The sequence below is a fragment of the Brassica rapa genome, chromosome A06, assembly GCF_000309985.2.
Source record: "Brassica rapa cultivar Chiifu-401-42 chromosome A06, CAAS_Brap_v3.01, whole genome shotgun sequence".
Classification (NCBI taxonomy): domain Eukaryota; kingdom Viridiplantae; phylum Streptophyta; class Magnoliopsida; order Brassicales; family Brassicaceae; genus Brassica; species Brassica rapa.
In genome coordinates, this window is record NC_024800.2 from 21,760,623 (window position 1) to 21,779,949 (window position 19,327).

At 31.2% G+C, this 19,327-nt stretch overlaps 2 protein-coding genes and 1 pseudogene across 4 annotated transcripts; all 3 read right to left on the reverse strand.

The window, feature by feature from the left end:
* Positions 1 to 2,531: 2,531 nt before the first annotated feature.
* Positions 2,532 to 5,599, reverse strand: LOC103861561 (phosphatidylinositol 4-kinase gamma 3). Of its 2 annotated transcripts, XM_009139281.3 has the most exons (3): positions 5,388 to 5,599; positions 3,225 to 4,819; positions 2,758 to 3,138 (listed from the first exon to the last, which is right to left on the reverse strand). In XM_009139281.3, the coding sequence occupies exons 2-3, from the start codon at positions 4,566 to 4,568 to the stop codon at positions 2,758 to 2,760; spliced, it is 1,725 nt and encodes a 574-aa protein (XP_009137529.1). In that variant the 5' UTR covers positions 4,569 to 4,819; positions 5,388 to 5,599. The 2 variants fall into 2 exon arrangements, with proteins under 2 accessions (XP_033128926.1, XP_009137529.1); XM_033273035.1 differs by lacking the exon at positions 5,388 to 5,599 and having other exon boundaries at positions 2,532 to 3,138; positions 3,225 to 4,568.
* Positions 5,600 to 6,947: 1,348 nt separating this feature from the next.
* Positions 6,948 to 11,707, reverse strand: LOC103874294 (calcineurin B-like protein 4). 2 transcript variants are annotated; one of them, XM_009152700.3, is made up of 9 exons: positions 10,622 to 11,707; positions 8,531 to 8,662; positions 8,343 to 8,425; positions 8,164 to 8,223; positions 7,954 to 8,062; positions 7,811 to 7,863; positions 7,636 to 7,716; positions 7,403 to 7,515; positions 6,948 to 7,272 (listed from the first exon to the last, which is right to left on the reverse strand). In XM_009152700.3, exons 2-9 carry the CDS (start codon positions 8,616 to 8,618, stop codon positions 7,194 to 7,196), a joined length of 666 nt encoding a protein of 221 aa, XP_009150948.2. In that variant the 5' UTR covers positions 8,619 to 8,662; positions 10,622 to 11,707; the 3' UTR covers positions 6,948 to 7,193. The 2 variants fall into 2 exon arrangements, with proteins under 2 accessions (XP_009150948.2, XP_033128927.1); XM_033273036.1 differs by having other exon boundaries at positions 7,796 to 7,863.
* Positions 11,708 to 12,806: 1,099 nt separating this feature from the next.
* LOC103874807 lies at positions 12,807 to 15,309 on the reverse strand (annotated as a pseudogene).
* Between the last annotated feature and the right edge of the window lie 4,018 nt (positions 15,310 to 19,327).

Here is a 19,327-nt window from a genome sequence, read left to right on the forward strand (position 1 = left end):
GAGTTTGATTATGTATTTCACTTGATTTGAATTTTGTTTTTTTAGTTTTTATTAATTTTGTGGTTATAAAAATCGAATTTGTAATTATATATATATATTGAAAACGTTTTTTGTATATAAAATCTATTTTTTGCATTTTAAATTCATTTATATATTTATTAAACATTTTTAAAATCTATAAACCTTTTTTTAAGATTAAAAATCATATATATAATATTTAAAATCATTTTTTTGTGGTTATAAAACGTTTTAAGTATTTTATATATAAAATATAAATTTCTATATTTATTAAACATTTTTAATATTATGAAAACTATTTTTTTGTAATTATTTAACATTTTAAATATTTTTAAAACTATTTTTTGTAATTATTAACTGTTTTTGCGATTTATTTAAACTATTTTTTTAATTTTTATACTATTTTATATTTATTAAAACTAATTTTGTATTTATAAAACATTTTTTTATTTATAAACACTATTTTATTATTTTTTGTATTTATAAAAACTATTTTGTATTTATAAAAAGATGATTTCATATTTATAAAAATATTTATATTTATTAAAACTAATTTTGTATTTATAAAACATTTTTTTGATTTATAAACACTATTTTATTATTTTTTGTATTTATAAAAACTATTTTGTATTTATAAAAAGATGATTTCATATTTATGAAAATATTTATATTTATTATAACTAATTTTGTATTTATAAAACATTTTTTTATTTATAAAAACTATTTTATTTTTTTTTGTATTTATAAAAACTATTTTGTATTTATATAAAGATGATTTCATATTTATAAAAATATTTATATTTATTATAACTAATTTTGTATTTATAAAACATTTTTTTTATTTATAAAAACTATTTTATTTTTTTTTGTATTTTAAATATGTTTTCTATTTCAATTTTAATTTTATATTTTCGAATTTCAATTTAAAAAAATAAATTTATATTTTTTTTTTAATTTTGGAAATATTCCGAGGAAGTGTATCCCTCGGGATATTCCGACGACATCTTCCTCGGAATATTCCGAGGAAATTCCGACGAATTTGTGGTCCTCGGAATTTCCTCGGAAATTCATTTCCTCGGAATTCCGTCGGAAATTTCCGAGGAATTTCCGAGGAAAAATGAAATTCCGAGGAGTTATTTCCGAGGATTTTTTTCGTCGGTATGTCGTCGGAATAGCGTTATTCCGACGACATACCGACGATTTTTTCCCTCAGTATGTCGCTGTTTTCTTGTAGTGTTGATATTAATTATTTAATTCACTTAATAATATTTTGTGCACTATCTTATTATGCTGTTCTATTTTATCCATTATTATTAATTTGTTTTTATATATAAGTTTAATATATTTTTATAATATTTGTAAGCTATGGCAAAAAAATTTGCAACGGTAATAGTAGCTGGTTCAAGATAATATATGGAGCGATTACAAGATAATATTATATTTGTAGTAAACGTTACTATTAATTTTTATCAAGAAAAACAGATTATTACAAAATTTAAAAGATTATTAATTTAAATGTTTAAGAATTTTCAGTAAAATAAATATATATTAATATGATGCTAAATACATGTATATAATATTAATCTACAGCTGATGTACACTAATCATGTTTTAAAAAAAAAATCAGCTAAAATTTTACAATCGGCAAAAAGTTTACAGCTATAATTCTAAAGCAAAAAAATTAAACTACTGACGTTACCAATAGACCATGTATGTTCGTCGAATGTTTAAAAAGTATTTGAAATGTTCTGATACTTCATTTAGGCGTTCGGGTACCCGTTCGGGTTCGGATCGGGTATTTCGGATTTTCGGGTATTTCGGTATAGAGGTGTAGAACCCGTTCGGATATTTCTGTACTTCGGGTCGGGTTCGGGTATTTTAAGTTCGGTTTCGGTTATTTCGGATCGGGTTCGGATATTTAAATTTTGAAGAAAAAAAAATGAAAATTTTCATTTCTCAAATTTCTTGTATTTAAATATATAACTTTTCACTTAACTATTTTTTATTTTTAATAGATTGCATGGTTAATAGATTTGGACATAACATTTTCAAACTAAAAAGACATTAATTTGGTTATTGTTTTTAAATTTTGGATGTAACTTTTTGTTAATTGCTGAAATAAAAAGTTTGACATGCATTTTAAGCGAATAACAAATCATCTTCTACGTAATTGTATGTATATCATATGAATTTAAAGTATGTGTAGTATCAATATAAATATTTTATATAAAATGAAAGATGTAAACTATAAATATAAGGTTAATTATCATATGTTCGGTTATTTTCGGATATCCATTCGGGTTCGGATATTACCCGTTCGGGTTCGGATATCCAATCTCTCCTAATTCAATACCCGTTCGGATATTTTGCTACTTCGGTTCGGATTTCGGTTCGGGTTTTTCGGATCGGGTTCGGGTGCCACTTCGGATTTCGGGTAAAATGCCCACCCCTACTTCATTAGCCATCATAAAAACGAAAATCAACTCCAATTCGTGAGTTAAACTAACCCAAAAAAAAAACTGTGACCAACTTGAAACCATAGTAAAGTATATATGTAAATGACTTGTTCTGTTGTTCTTGTTCATCATCCAGAACTGAAATAAGTACCACGGGAACGTTATTGACCCAAAAACACCAAGGTTGAGTTCAAGACAGTGACACTTATTTATTATTACGGACACTGGATATACAACTCTTTAGCAGTCATAAAGAAATCCAGAGGAAACGATAAAGATATTGTTAGTTCCGAGAATGCTGGTCGAGACAGCAATCCATAATAGCAGAGACGGTGCTGATAAACTCCTCTTCTGTTGTCTCCGGGAGCACGATAGCTTCTGCATCATTGATGATTTGTTCGATCTCGGATTCTTTCTCGAGTGTTTCTCTGCACATCATACTTCCAATGGCAAAAGGTGTGAGACCCTTCGCAGCACCTTTCTTGAGAAGCATGGTCGAGATACGGAAGACACGAGCGCATGGAGGCGGAATCTCCCAACCGTGGATTCTCAGAAGCTCAATGTCTTGCTCAGCGTCCAATGATTTGATGTATTCCAGTGTCTCCGGAGAGTATGGCTCTTTTGCTTGAGGCCAGTATAGCCACTCGAATGTGCAGTCTTCAAACTGGACAAATAGTAAAGTGGTTTAGTCGAAATATAGTGTAGCTAAATAGCTAAGTCCAATATTGTTTGGTTATAACAGTCGTTTACCTTATTTGGGAAGCAATAGCCGTGGTCGATAGGAGTAAGAACGATCTGACCATCATTTCCCTCTCGGCTAACCAAAATGTTACCACCATGACGATCTGCATTAGCCAGCCTAATGTCTAGAACCGATATCTTGTGAACCTGATCAACTGGGAAGACTCCGTATCCCATATCTTCACAAGTTCCAACATTACTCACAAACATCTGCAATGAACCAATCTTTGTGTTTTCCGGAGAGAAACTGTAACCATTGGGATGGTTGAAGTCTTTGTGCAAGCATTTGACCATTGTTGTTGGCGGAACTCCAGCGAAACCGGGTTGGTCATGAGGAAAAGTTCTTGTTCCGGTCATGGGATAGTCCAAAATGTAGGCTGCTACTTCTCTAAAAGCTCCTTCACCAACCTGTGTGCCTTTCTTTAGTCCCTCCCCGTCAACTGAAACAGGCTGTCCGTGCGGATTGTTCACGGCCAGTGGCTCCTCGTCAATGGGTTTGAAGACGGATACGTATTTGTTTCCGGACGGATCTTGCATGAAGTAAGCTCCCCCTGACCCATCAGATGATTTGATCGGGCCGTTTCCATTCTCCAAGCCCTCTATAGTGGAGTTGATAAGCTCTTTGACCAGTGAAGGCGGTTCAATTTCATGGTTAACAACAACAGGCTCCACAAAGAAATCTTTAGGCTTTTCTTGTGGTGATATGAGTCTTCTTCTACCATCCACTGAGTTGTGATTGTGAGTTACATCGTCGATAGAAACCTCAAAATCCTTCCCAACAGGTTTTGCTCTGACTTTAGCGGATTTCCTAATCAGCAAATGAATCACACTCTCTCCGTCTTTACAGAGATCAGTGATGAGTCTCTGGTCATCTAGCTCTTCACCATCTAACGTGAGTTCATGATCCCATGTATTCCCAAGCTCGTTTTCCCTTAAAGCTATTTTCTGCTTCACGTAACCAACGTTTCTACTCCTCTCAACAAAGAGCTCAAACTCCTTCCCTCCCAGAGTCTTGACGGAGATAGCTTGGAGATCAGAAAGCCTAATAACCAAATGCAACAGTTCCCCATCAGCAAGACCACAATCTCGAACTTGAGAATCATTTCGAGCTGGCTCTCTACCATCATATCCCAGCTTCTGCTTCTTCACAAAAAATCCCTTGATACTCTGAATCCTCAGCTTCACGGAAGCTATCAGATCCGACTCCATGACCCTTAAGGGGCTCAGAGATCCGGAAATAGACAGGAATATCAGGATTGGGTCGTCTAAGTCCAAACCGAACCGTCCAATAAAACCTGGAAAGTTGACAACTTCTTCCAGGGCTGGACTGAGAGCTACACTAGCAATTGACATACCAACTGTACAAACTTCTAATACTAAATCCTCAAGAGCTGGAGAGAAATCTAAGGAGCTCAACAGGAATAAGAGCGCGGAAACTCAACCTTTAATCCTCTTCTTCCGTGTAGTTTTAAAAAAGACCCAAGTTCCCGCACGGATTCAGGAACTCAGAAACGAAGAACCTTGTAAATCACATCTTGCCAACTGAATTCATATTGAAGCTAAACGAATCCCAAAACCACCTACGCCTTCATTCAGCAACGAACCTGAACAAAGGGAAAGGTCAAACACATAGCAAAATAAATCCTCACAGTTCACAAACATTACTCACTAATCAAACCAAACCTTATAAAAAATGTAAAATACTCAGATCAAACTCAGAAAAAAAAAAGTTTATACCAACCTCTTCTATCTCTCTCTTGTGTATGGATCAAGAGTTCTAATTATATCTAAACTATACAACCTTTTAAAAGCTTAAGGTCTCTCATATATATAATTAGTAATCGTGAAAAGCTAAAATTAGCTCAAAAAAGCCTAACCAAAAGTAAAGTTCCAAGTCAACAACGTCTTTATCAAAAAGCCAAGCAAACCAGGCTGGCCTAAGTTTTGATCTGACCAGTAAAGTTAATTATAGATTAATCAATTATCAACAACAGCACTATCCATTGTTTATCGCTAAATAACAAGTCTCCGATCATCTACCGAACATTCACAATATGGAACCGCTACAGAAGAAAAAAAAATTGGATTCTAGATTCTTCTCACCTATCTCGATCATCGAACAGTGAGATAACAACAAACTAATCGATCGGAATTAAAAAATCTGATTCATACCTCGGAATCAAAATCCGTGAAGCTGATGAATCAATCGAGACTGGTTTGGTTAAGATCTAACCGTCGAGAATCTGGAAACTCTTTTCAGAATTTTCCCGAGAATTCTCGAGAAAATTTGAGCGTGTGTACCCAGAGAGAGAGAGAGAGAGAGAGAGAGGCGCAAACAGTATCAGCTAACGAGTCTTCTTTGAACAGCGGCGAATTTTGTGGGGATCTATTTATAGTCTTTGACCTCGCTGACTTTTGACGGAAGTTTTATGCCATCTCTAACGTCCGTTAACGCGGATACTCTTTCCCGTAACGGACGCGATTTCTTACCGTCTAATAAGACCCATTGGGCCTTAAGTCTTGGGCCCTTGTGTAGTTTATTTTGTTTAGGTTTGGGGGTTTGGCATGCTACCACACAGTCCTGGGAACCGAACAGAACCGGGGTACTTCACATGAAGAAAACCGGTTTATTAACAAAGAATGAGAGAAATTCTCTTCGGCTTATTAATGACCTGACACCAAGCTTAACTCGTTACAAAACTGATGACCTTATTAACCGTAACCAAACCGTAGTTTATTACAGTCAATTTGGGCATGACTTTAAAAAACCAAACTAACTTAAAAATCAAAATAACCAATCAGTTTGGTTCGGTTAATGCTTAATTTGGATCACACAAGGCATTGAGTTTATTTATTCAAACCCAAGCTTCATACTGACCCATAACAAATCTACACTCTAACCTCCTTCAACTTCATGATGCGCTTCCTCATACAGAGCCTCTTGTGATGAATGCTGAGCCGGCTCAGGTACAATGGCAAAAACCACCTGCTTCCTTTGTAAAATGCAACGTGGGCTCGTCTTGGGATGTTAATTTAAACACTGGCGGAGGCGCTTGGATCGTAAGGGACGAAAGAGGTTTAGTTTTGTGTCATAGCAGAAGATCGTTTTCTCTGGTGGGTTCACTTTATCAAGCTAACGTGATGGCCCTACAATGGGCTGCAGAGGCTATGTGTGATCTCAAATTTAAAAAGGTGGTTATGGAGTTTTCAGCGCTAGAAGTCAAAAAAGCGATGGACAGCTCACTTCTTTGTTCTCGAACGAACCAGTCCTGCTCCTATGTTCTGGCTACCATTTTCTCTATCAGGGAAGCGAAGATAAATTTTGTCTCCAGCTCTTGCAATCTGATAGCTAATCTAATTGCAGTTAGCGTTACAAGAGATCAAAGGTTGCAGTCGTATGTCGCTAGGAATGGCCCGGCTTGGCTCTCATCTCAGATTTGTCAGGAAGCATCAACATGAATTATTCACTCTACAGTGGACAACGTTTTGCTCCCGGCCCTATTATCATCTCTTATTTTTCTTTGAATCTCCTATTGGAGCTTGTTATGGTTTTGTTTTCAGTACTTTGGTTGTTTCATCCCCTTTGTCTTTTGACAAGGATACATTTCCATTATTTCTAATGACAAAAAAAAAAAACCTCCTTCAACTTGAGATTTGTTTCTGTCTGTACAGCACTGAAGCCACCTATAAACTACTTATAAAATATTTCTGTGTGAATTGAAAGATCACTTGTTCACTCCACAAAAAAATGAAGTATTGAAGCTAGCTAACTAAGTATGCAAATACATACAACAACAAAAGACAAGTCCAAGATCCTTTCTCAAGATGATTTATTGCAGCCATTTTTCAAATCGTAACTTACATCTCTGTCGTCCGATTTACTATTTCTATACAAAAATATTTAGACAAGAAAACCAGAGAAGAAGGCAAAAGGTTGGGGATCTTATAATTTCTTCATCTGCAATCTGCATGGATTACTCAGAAATATAGGTTTTGCAACTCCAACTCTTCGTCTTCACAAGATGAAATGAAACTTGGAAACGTCCCGTGTATGTCCCTACATTCACCATGCAAGAATCTTATCATCAATCCATTTGTTTTCAGTGCATCAGTTAAATCAGTCGGTTTGCTCAATCTATACGTATACCGAAAATAAATATTTATTGAACTATTCAGAATAGACTCACTTTAAATACGGTAACGTCATGTTCTTGATGAGCGACGGATTCTTGGACACAAAATCTTTCCATTCATCTAAATCAATCTTCCCGTCGTTCTTACGATCTGCTTCAATAAACGCCTGCAAAAATTACCACACATCTCCTTATAACTTCTTTATCACTAAGACAATAACGTTCAATATCGAATTAACATATACTGATAGAGGTGTGGTGATTGGTGAAGGAAATTAAAGGACTACCTTATCCACCATTACTTCGATTAAATCTTCAGAAAGAACGAGTTCAGATTCGTGAAGAAGCGCGATTACCATCTCTTTTAACTACACGTAAGAACAACAACACACAGAGTTATGAGCAAAAAAAATGTAAATTAAAATCTCAAGGGTTTTAGGAAATTACTGTAAATAGACTCACTTCTTCTCGCTCGATGAATCCAGTTTGCCGCAAATCATACAATTTGAAAGCAACTGAAAATTCATGATAAAATATTGTCAGTTAACTTAAAAGATACAAAGAGTAGTAAGTACCTAACATAGAATGATTGTGAAGCAAGTTACATTTTATTTTCTCATGGACAGGTGCATTTGGATGGAAGACGCCTAAAGACCTGACAAACTCCCCAAACTCGATCACTCCATTTCGCTTCACATCAAATACATCAAATATCTGCGGATAACATATTACAAACACAAAACTTCATATAAATACATATGCATGTTATCTATAAATGTAACTTGTTGTTGGTATCGTTAGTTAATAATACGTACCCGATCAGCGAAAAGGTTCTTCCGGTTCCTATTTCTGAATAACGCCAGCTGAAACTCTTCCTACAACATCACACTTAAACTCTAAGCCATATAGACTATAAAAGATCTCCAAAAAAAAACAGTGGGTTCTGTTTCGAATTATTTGAGTGAAATAGATGAAAAGGAGTGCAAGAGGAAACCTTATGGATAAGACCATCATCGATAATCGAGCTGCTTAGCTTCTTGAACAGTTCATACAGCGCTTCCACTTCCTCTACCGTAACTATTGTCCCACCAAATATCAAAAAGTAGGATAAAATTAGAGTTTAGAACATGTTTTCGTAACATTTATGGTATATATTGATAAGATTACAAACTAGAAACTGACATGGTGTAACGGAGGCAAGAAGGTCAGGATCCTCATATCCTGGCGGTCGTAATGCATTGGTCTTCTTCTTCGACGGAGCGCAGCCCATACAAACACACCTTCTCTAAACTCTTATTAGTCTTTGCTTTCACTCTACAACCAAAACCACAAAAATGTTGGTTTATAAATATTTGTGTTCGTAATAATAAGGTGAATTTATATCCCGTATTGCAAAAACGTCAAAGAACACACCAATTATAAACGAGTGCAATTTATAGTTTTTAATGGGAATCGACAGCTATATGAACGAATTGTTTCATTGGCTTACACATAACAAATACGTAAGATGTAGTTGGCCAAGTTACCCATTAAATTAAATATAGTTGTAGCTTTCTCGACAGCTATATTAAGCTCTCTCAAACATCAGCTCATGTTTAATATAATACACGAATAACCGAAACTAGACAAAACGACATTTTCATATTTAATCTATAATTTAGCAAGTGTTCCAATAAACAAAATGAAACCAACACAAACAAAAAATATATAATTCATTAAGCCACAAAAATGACATATGAACAGACGTATAGATAAGAGATAACGTTTTCTCCTAGTTATCTTATTCGTAATAACAGAGAGATAGCTTATCAGAGTCTCGAATGATATATGCATGTAAATCTATACTATTATTACAAATTTTAATCGTCGTAGGTCCACTTTTATATATGCATAAATGAATCAGTCAACGGATTCTAGTTACTAGTTCCAAAGATGAATGTTTAAAAATGATTTGTGGTTATGGGTAAGGGATCTATGACGAAGGATATAGAAAGTTTCAAATGCAATAATACAAAGAAATGCTTTATTGAAAATCACGAGATTGAGACAAGATCTTGTTGCCTTATTCAGTTACTGTAGTAAGAGACTTTTTTTTTTATCAACTGTAAGAGACATTATATGTGCCTTTTAAAGAAAGTAAAATGATAGGGGGTTTAGCTACACTGCTGTCTAGAGTATTCAGTCTGACTCGAATACAATATCAGGTACGGTATATAGAGGACTCTATACATAATAGTGTGATAATACATATGACTCGAACAAATATGCATACATAATACATTCGTAAACCAAGTTGCACTTGTATAGTTTAGATGCAGCGTTTTCATCTTGTTGTTTACCTTTTCAATCTATTTGCTTGCGTAACGACAAAAAGGTTCAATATTTTGTTGACTATTCAAACGGACATGCAGCCAAGAAAGATGACTTTTGTCTAGAGAAAAAGTGTCTTAAATGAAATACAAGTTGCAGGTGTTGACTTCTTATTTTATTTTTATATGTAAATATTTATTTTCTTGCACGGTAATCACGTAATACAAAACGTACGGCTCTTTGATTAAGTCGATTTTTTTTTCGGGAAAAGGTAATTAAACACACACCACCAACCCTCAAATTCTATATCCTGACTGAAGCTCTAAATACCAAATCGAATCGAGCTAAACCGCACATTTACCCCCACTAAATTTAATTGAACCAAACCGAATATGACCCAATTCGCACCCTTCTTCTATTATAAAACAATTTAATTTATTTTATAGAACCAAACTAAAACCATAGCAAAATCGAATTCCATTTAATTATAAATTAAACCAGACACTCGATTAAACTATAAACTAAACGGTTCAGTTCGGTCTATGTCACTAATTGCCGCGTTAAAGGAATGGTTTGGTTTTGGTTTGATTTACATTGAACCGAAAATTCGGTAAATCGTATAACTAGATTCCTTGAAAAGCGGACCCACTTTGACTCTTTTAGAGAAGAAGAAAAACCCAAAAGGGATAAACTGCAAACCGTGAAGCCTCCATATTGCATTATAAAGCAGATTAGATCCATTGAATATTTGAATGTGATTATGTGAAGTAAAATGGGATGTGAAAACAAAGAAAAATGTCATTGGAAAGGGAAGAAAGCTATTTCTCGGCAGCTTTCCCATTAAAACTTCGTGTTAAAATATATTTTCTCGGGAAGAAGGAAATAAAAACAAATGGGAAGACAGGTGCATTCACCTAGGATCAAATCAAAAAATAAAAAAGGTAGAAGACAAGAAAAACTAACCAGGAATGATCGTGTGAATCTGGGTTCTTCTCGCCCCTTCAGTTCTTCTGAAAACTTTTTTTTGTTTTGTGAGAGAGGAGGAAAAGGGCAAAACAGAAGTAATTAAAAGTGTGTTGGGCTTCGCAACACCGGTTCGGTTTTGTATATATCCATGCGTGTTGGATAGATAGCGACGTGATGTCAGTTTTCAAATCGTGTTTGATGATCTCTATAAAATAATTAATATCGTAGAATGGGTAAATAATGGAGTATAGTTATTACGACCAAATATAAAAAGGATACTACTGTTTGATGTCCCACGAGTCCCACTGGATCTTTTCACTTTTTTTCCTTTTGACAGTTGTGAAAAGCTGATTAGTGTTCTACGATATGTTAAGTGTGAGCTAAATGGTTGGTTACTTTATAGCATCTTAATGTATATATAAATTCGTATGGTGGATATTTTAAGGAAAATATATAAATACATAAATGATAATGTTATGTATAAGGTTATATATAAATTAAAATTCTATAATTAGTATTAAATTAGAATTATTAAATATGAATAACAAACATAAGTAAGTTATATACTCCATTAGATAGTACATAGGTTATAATTGAACTATATAAAAAATGAAGATGGAAAAGAAATAATATACACAATGAGATATAATTCATAATTTACCAACTAATGCTGAAGTAAAAAACACTCAAACAACATAACATTAAAATGATATTGTAAGTTTTCACCCTAGCAATAGCATATTGATGCTAAGACAAACATATTTTGTAAAAGTAATTTAAAATATTAATAAATGGTCAATAACATTACTGTTTACCTCAGTATCTCTTACACGCCCTACTACAGCCTAATTTAAAATAAAATGCTGACAATCTTTTTTGTTTCGAAAACCATTATATTAAAACTTTTGAGCTTGTACAAGGGAGTTTTGGCTCATGTATAGAGAGATATGCCTCATGCCTCCTACTCTTCTCTTACTCAAAAGGACATGACAGCACTGAAACTACATGTGCTTTACCTTTTCTTGATTTCGTCATGATCAGCTTTTCTCTGCTTTCTTAAACATCAATTTTTGTTTAGGTCTCACTAATTAAATAGATTTCTTTCATTTAAACTCGAGCCATCTTTTTATTAACTTATTTCAAATTAAACCAAAATTAGGTTGTGAAATCCCCCACTTATATCGGCCTCGTCCCTTTTTCTCCATTATCATTTCTTTTTGTCGAATGGACTGATGTGTTTACCCCTATCAGAAAAAAGTTATTCTCAATATCCCTCCGTTGTTCTCAATACCCCTCCTTTAATTCTCTTCCACAACTTACCCTTTTCTTTTTTTATTAAAGTTTTTTTTGTTGCGTAGTCTTTATGAGGTGGGTCCAAAAATATATATATTTTTTTGTTAGTTTTATTATGACACAGATTTTATGCAGGTGGGTCCCCATCATTATTTAATACTTTTTTGCTAGTAATAATTTCTTTCTAAGCTTTATTTCTTTATTTTTATTCTTCTTTTCAACCTTAATTTTATAATTTAATAATAATCTTTAAAAATAATATAATAAAATTTTCTAACTTAATTTTACTTACCAATTAATTTAAACAATCAGACCAATTAAGTATTAATATAGACTAATTAATTTTCTTCTTTCTTCCAATCAATTTAATCGATTAAACCTAATATTTCATATAATTTTTATTCATATCTTAAATTTATGAATGTAATTTTATATTTATTAAAATTAAACTGATGACCTAAGGAGACTTTAATATTTAAATATATAATATAACTATAATTTTTATAAATTAATATTATGTGAAATAATAAATATAATATATTAATAAATTTTATCGGTTTTGAGTTTTATCAATTCAACAGGTAATATAATAGGGTATATTAATAAATATTTTCAGTTTTAAGAAAATTAATTTCTTAAAACTTATAAAAATATATATTCCCATTTAAAATATAAATTAATAGATTATATTATATATATATATTATTCTTTCTTTCTGATCTCCAAATTAGCGTTCTTTTTTTTTTTTAATTGTCACCTCATCAAAATATTAAACCATGAATTAAATTTATATCAAAAATCAACTGGATCCCATAATAAACTTTAACCAATGAAAACTCTCTGTTCATTTCTCTTTCTTCTTCGTGATCTCTTCTCTTTTGTTTTCCGCTATTAATGTGACTGAAACTTCATAAAATGTATATTCATTTCTTATGAAATTTGTTGTAAAATAGATTTAAAATTCCAAGTATATTAAAGATAATGTAAACAATAAACATTTGCTAAGAATTTTGGCAGATTGAAAACGAGTTTTAAAATAATTTTTATGGGTTTTAGATTTATTATATTCGTTTTTAAAAAGATTATCTAGAATATCATTAAAAGAACTGTATATCTTGGGTAATGTAAATAATGTAAGGTTTACTGAGAATTTCAGAAGATTAAAATTTTGTTTTATGGGTTTTAAGTTTATTATGTTCGTTTTGCAGCAATTTTATCTGGAATATAACTAAAATAAAGTGTTGGTATTTTGAAGCAGTTCGTTGCAGCTATTTTGACTCACAGATTATCTTGGTAGTTTTGACATATCAGACTTTCTTTATTATGTTTTTACTGTGTAATCGGACTACTAGGATTACTGAGTTTATTGTGTGTAATCAGAATACTAAGATTACTGGATTTATTGTGTGTAATTCGGACTACTGAAATTACTGAGTTTATTATGTGTAATTTAGACTACTATGATTACTTGGTTTTATTATGTGTAATTTAAAATCTCTATATATTGCAAGTATTACGTATATTTAACATATATAACCCATATATTATATATTAGTAGACTATGTATATAGTAAATAAGACTACTAAAACTATTTAGATGATTATTTTCTATAGTTTTAAAAATATTTATCATTTTCCCAAAATGATTCCTTAACTTTCATGGTTGTTGTGTGAATCATACGGCTATAGTAAGAAGAATCTATAAAAACACTTATTTCTCGTAAACTATTTATATAATACTCTTTCTTAATGATATTTATTGTATAAAATCATTAGGTTTACTACCAAATATTTCATTTTGACATGGTTTTACTAATAAAACTTAAAATTTACCAAAGTATTACTATGTGTAAGGTAGTATTACTACTACCTTGAAGATTACCAAGAATTACTAAGTGTAATTAGAATATAAAATTTATGTATATAACAGATGCATGTTTTACATGAGTACTTTTTATATTATTATTTTAACATGGGTAAAACAAAACGAATTTTATGAAACATAAAACGTTTTTAAAATATAAAATAAAAAATAAATGTTGTCAACAAAATAAATAAAAAAAAAATAAAAAAGCTTTTATATATTTCATAAAACGATAAAAATATCAAATTCTAGTAGTTAAATAATAAAAATGTTATTCTAAATAAATATTTAAATTTTTGAAAAAAATAAAAAAACTCTGAAATTTCTTCAAAATCACCTAAAACTTACAATTTTTTAAAAAAGATTTACTCGAATCTCAAATTTCTTTATAGATTTACTCGAATCTCAAATTTTTTAAGCTTAAATCTCCACAGTTTAAACCGCAAAACTTATTTAGCATTTGATAGAGTACATCATTTTCTTGATCACAAACCGTTTTCAGCATTACCATTTTTACATATATCTATGTTCTTCTAACTTTATTTACATATATAATCTTATCGCAAGCACTAGTAGCGGCAATGATCGCGAGGTTTTTGTCCATCATATCTCCATCATGTTGAAGGAGAACTTCGAAAGAAGCTTGCGAATGTGCGATATGATTGGCCCATAAGTCTGCAACATATGAACCAAAGAACATCATACTGAATATAGTGAAGGTAAAAGGCGGCTTTGATTTGATTTGATTGATTGATCTTAGTATTTTTTTACCTTTTCATTCTCATGGATTTGGCACAAGGGAACAGCAAGGAGTTTGAAGTTTTTAGGCACGGCAAACTGCTGATGGAGCGCTAGTCTCCCAAGAAAGCTTTAAGCATTCCTGAACAGAAAAGAAGAGGATAGAGCAGAGCTTTATGTTAAACACAAGAATCTTCAAAAAGTGTCAACTTTTACTAACATGGAAATGGGGAACTAAACTAACCTTTGGGTGTTTCACATTGGGAGGTAAGAATGGATACATCAATGTCTTAAAGTTTGGTCTCCACCACGTCCCAATGCATTCTCCTACCTTCATTTTACTACAGTTTTGTAGTATTATAGAGAGACCATTCTCAAGCCAAAAACAATCAGAACAATACTGAGGACAAGAATCCATGGTTCTTACCTCCAAACCCGGAACAAGAACATTCTCGTTAAACCGAAAGCTTTGACGCGAGTTTGCGTTTCAGACCTTCAATATCTAAGAAGAAACTAGATTTCAGCAATTGAGATTTGAGCACAGATAAAGAGGTTACAGAAGAGTAAAAGTAAAACCTGATTCACCAGGTCTCAAACGACCACCAGAAAGCTTGAAGATGGAGTTTCTACTGAAGAAGCAATACATGAGGATGCTTGAACAATTCAACCTAATGTATCCCAAGCCACATTTTCCCATGTAGTTTCCGATCTAGTTTCAACCCGAACCAATCCCTAGACAAACCAACACCAATCTGTCGCTAACCAATGAGAATACGCTACCAAAACCCATACTGAAATCGGTAAGGTTCATCAGATTTCGTATCTGAAGTGAGGGGAGAGGTGGCTGGACTGGTTCCAATTCGGATATTAAGGTTTAATTTCGTTGGAAAACAAGTGAGGGGAGAGGCGGCTTCTTGTTTCAGAGAAAGAATTCAAAACCAGAAAAAAAAATATGAAAATGAAGAAGACGACAAGACAGACGAGGTGAAACAAGAGGAAAATATTTTTTTTAATTAAATTATAGGATAAGATCCATTTGTATCGGGTTTGGGTGGGTAACCAAGTAGTACTGTGGTTGGGTTGGTAATTCTGAAGATTCATTAAGGGGTTTATTGTATTTAGATGTGTTTTGGATTTAAAAGAAAATCAAAAATAAATTACTTTTTATAAGAGGGACATATTAGAATTTTGGGTATATGGAGTTAAAGTCGACGTTTTACTTCTTTTGATAATCTTCCATTTTTCTCCATTAATATTTCTTTTTGTCGAATGGACTGATATGTTTAACCAAGTCAAGGAAAGGTTTTTGTTCTATGTTCTTTCTTCTTCGAAGATCAATCGACTAATCTTTTTAGAGCATGTTCAACGATACCAGATAGATCTGGTTTTCGCAATAAAAGTTAAAAACTGATTTCATTTGATCACATATATCTAGTATCGTAGGATTGTTTTTAAACATGAATCGCTTAATTCGTCAGGATTCACCTACTACTAAACCTTCCATGTGTAATTTTGTTATTCCATGTTCATGATCGTGACTAGTTAGCAACCATTGCCAAAAAGAAAACAAAATTGAGTGTATAGCTGTGACCAAATTTAAAGTTTGGTGTCACGCCATATATATGCTTTCAGTTGAACAAGAAGTTTATGATTTTATTATCTCTTTAAAAAAAAAGATTTAACTATTCGATATTAATATTATCATTTTTAGTCAGGACTTCCAGAGCGAACCAGAGGCATTTTATAATTATATAAGACCTGTTGAATTTGGTCAGCTTTGTTTGGTCAATTTGATAAATTATAAAATGCTCAGTTTTGCTCAGTTTGGTTCAGTTTGTAAATTCATTGTCATTTGGTTAAATTATGACTAAATTTTCTTAAATTTAAGTAATTTCAATTTATCAGCTACTTTGATTTGTAGTTTGAAATCTTGTATATAAATTCAATTTTGTTTGGCATGAATCACTATAATTTGGATATATTTTAATAAGAGAGAAATCAAACTAAAAGTAGAAGGCCTAGATTATATCCCTTTACTATTATTAGGAGCATTATAAATAATAAACCTTTGTCTGATGTGTTATTATCAAGATTGACATTACTTATGTGTCATCATGAGAGCTCTTCTTATAGCATTTAGTGAATAACTTTTGCTTGCCTAGACTAATTACATATAGTGCCATTGGACATTTAAGTTTCATATTTATGAATAATATAATTGGTTTTAGTAGATTATACATATATCTCTTATTTTTATACAAGTTTTAAAAATGTATTTATTGCTTTCATGCTTATATCTTCTCATTCTTTTTTTACTGTATTTTTTTTTTGCAACCTAAGAATAGTAGTCAACTGTATTGTAATCAAGTTTTTATTTCTTATATTTCTTATTGGATGATTTACATTCTAGAAATATAATATTGGTGTATGAGTTTTATATGGAGTAATATGAGTTTTTATATGGAGTGATAACACATTTAGTAGTTTGAAAAAAATAGGACCATATATTGATCAACGTTGTAGAAAGTTGCTACATTTCTAATAAACTATAGTTTACTACATAAATATAATGCATAATCTAACTTCTTTTTTAATGGTATACGTACTATGTAAGCGTATAATTTAAACATTATATATAATATAATGCATAATTAATCTTTTTTTAATCTTGTATGTACTATGTATGCATATAGTTTAAATATTATATATAATATACAATACTTGACTTTTATATAATTGTAAGATATAAATTATTAAAATTAAAATTGAAAAACTTTATGTATCTTCATCCCCACGACTAGGTGGTGCCCAATCAAATTTAGTGACTATATATATAGAAATTTTTCAATGCAATTTAATAATATTTACCCAATATTTAAAATAATTGAATGTATAACAGTATATATGGCATTACTTTTCGTTATATATGAACAAATTAGTATTCGAAAAATTATTATAGGAAAGTTTTAACTCAGACCAGTATTCGTATGGAAATTAGAATAATTTGAGCTATAATTATTTATTAATTTAAAATCATATACAATTTCTATTCAATTCCTTAGATTAAGCACCAAGATTCTGAAATTAAGGACTCAACCCATCACAACACGTCAATCTGGTTATATTCGATCAAGTTAATTTACAAAGTTAGTTTTGTTTCCTATATGTTGATTTCTTAATTATATTACTTTCCATAATTTTAAAATTGGCAGCTAAAAGTTAGGGATTAATTCGATTTGATTTAGGCGAGTTAATACTCTTTTCTCTACAATCTTTCATAAGTAAAACCCTATAAGTGATCCCTATATATAACATTAGACTGAAATTCATCAACATCAAAACCTACTATTTTTGTACATAGAAAAAAAACATTAATTTCGTCTCTGATTTTGCTTACATTGTTTTTTATCATAATAAGGTCGATTGAAGAATGCGATTAACATTGATGGGTTTCAAAATTTATTTTTGAACCTAATGATGTTCTAGAAATCGATGTTTTCAAAAAGAGGTATACCATTTCGTTTACTGAATTTGGTAAATATATGTGTTTAGTTTGGTAAGTTGATATTTTTTTATGTTTTCTATAGAATTGCAAACCAAGAGTTCTGAAGACACTTCTAACAGTAGTTGTGGTTTTATCAATTTTTTATTTGTTTCTTTCATATTTTATTATTATATTGCATATGTTTCGTTTTATTTTATATTCATAATTTATACTATGAAAACAATAATGCTTTGTGTTAAAAAAAAAGGGAAATTGCCACAAATACCACATTCATAGTACCACTTTTCATGTTTACACTAACCACTTTTACCATCACTTTTAATGAAGGGTAAAATACAATTATACCTTTAGGGTTAACTAATCTAGACTTAGAGTTTAGAGTTGAGGGGTGCGGTAGGGTTTTTGGAATGTGAAATTTATGATTCTAATAAATATATAAATACTTAAAAAATATATAAAAAATTTTAAAAAATAGTTTCAAACATAATTTTCGTTTTTCAAAAAGAAATTAAAAAATAAAAATAAAAAACAAAATTCGAAAAAAAAAAATTTATAAAAAAGTTCGAATTTGAAAAAGTATATTTCGAAAACATAAAAAAAAATGTTAATTTTTTTAAATTTTTTTTTAATTTTTTTAATTTTTTTTTGTATTTTTTATTTAAATAAGAATTTATTATATATATAAATAACAAGGGTATAAGAGTCTTTTGCCACTTAATGAAGAAGATATTTTTGAAAATGTCTCATTAGTGGTGGTAAAAATGAAAAGTGGTACCATGAAAATGGTAAACATGTAATTTCCCAAAAAAAAAAAATAATGCTCTTGTTTTTTTTGTTATATCTTAAATTTATAATAAATTTATATAAGTCGTTACTTACTCTTTTAGATGAATTTTCATAAAATATAATTAAAATACACCAATAAATTAGTCTATATATTTTTAAAGGTATAATAATCTCTTTTAGTCCATCACTCCGCGCAGGACGCAGATTACCCCACCTAGTGCATTATTAATCGAAACAAACCACCATAAACCAAAACAAGGAGAACAAAGAAACTACCCAAAGAAACACAGAAAGCCAAACAGATTATCATAAGTCATAACTAACCATACCAACTGGTCAACCAATGTTTGAAAATCTTTATGGGTCCAGTTCAACTCATAAGTCCTAGAGGCTAAAGGTTTTTTAATTCGATTGCCCTGCTCTGGTTTAGCTTTCTAGAGAAAGCTTTATTGTTGCACTGTCATATCTTCCATTAGCCTTGTTCATTTTCTTCTCCAACTTACTCGACAAACACCTC

Bases quoted from the DNA above. Each gene is read 5' to 3' on its own strand.
- LOC103861561 (XM_033273035.1), bottom strand. From the start codon at position 4,568: ATGTCAATTGCTAGTGTAGCTCTCAGTCCAGCCCTGGAAGAAGTTGTC. The intron at 3,139-3,224 runs GTAAACGACTGT...CTATTTGTCCAG, and splicing joins GCTATTGCTTCCCAAATAAG to TTTGAAGACTGCACATTCGA.
- LOC103874294 (XM_033273036.1), bottom strand. From the start codon at position 8,618: ATGGGCTGCGCTCCGTCGAAGAAGAAGACCAATGCATTACGACCGCCA. The intron at 8,063-8,163 runs GTACGTATTATT...TGTTATCCGCAG, and splicing joins AGAACCTTTTCGCTGATCGG to ATATTTGATGTATTTGATGT. The intron at 7,864-7,953 runs GTAACTTGCTTC...ATGAATTTTCAG, and splicing joins TGTCCATGAGAAAATAAAAT to TTGCTTTCAAATTGTATGAT.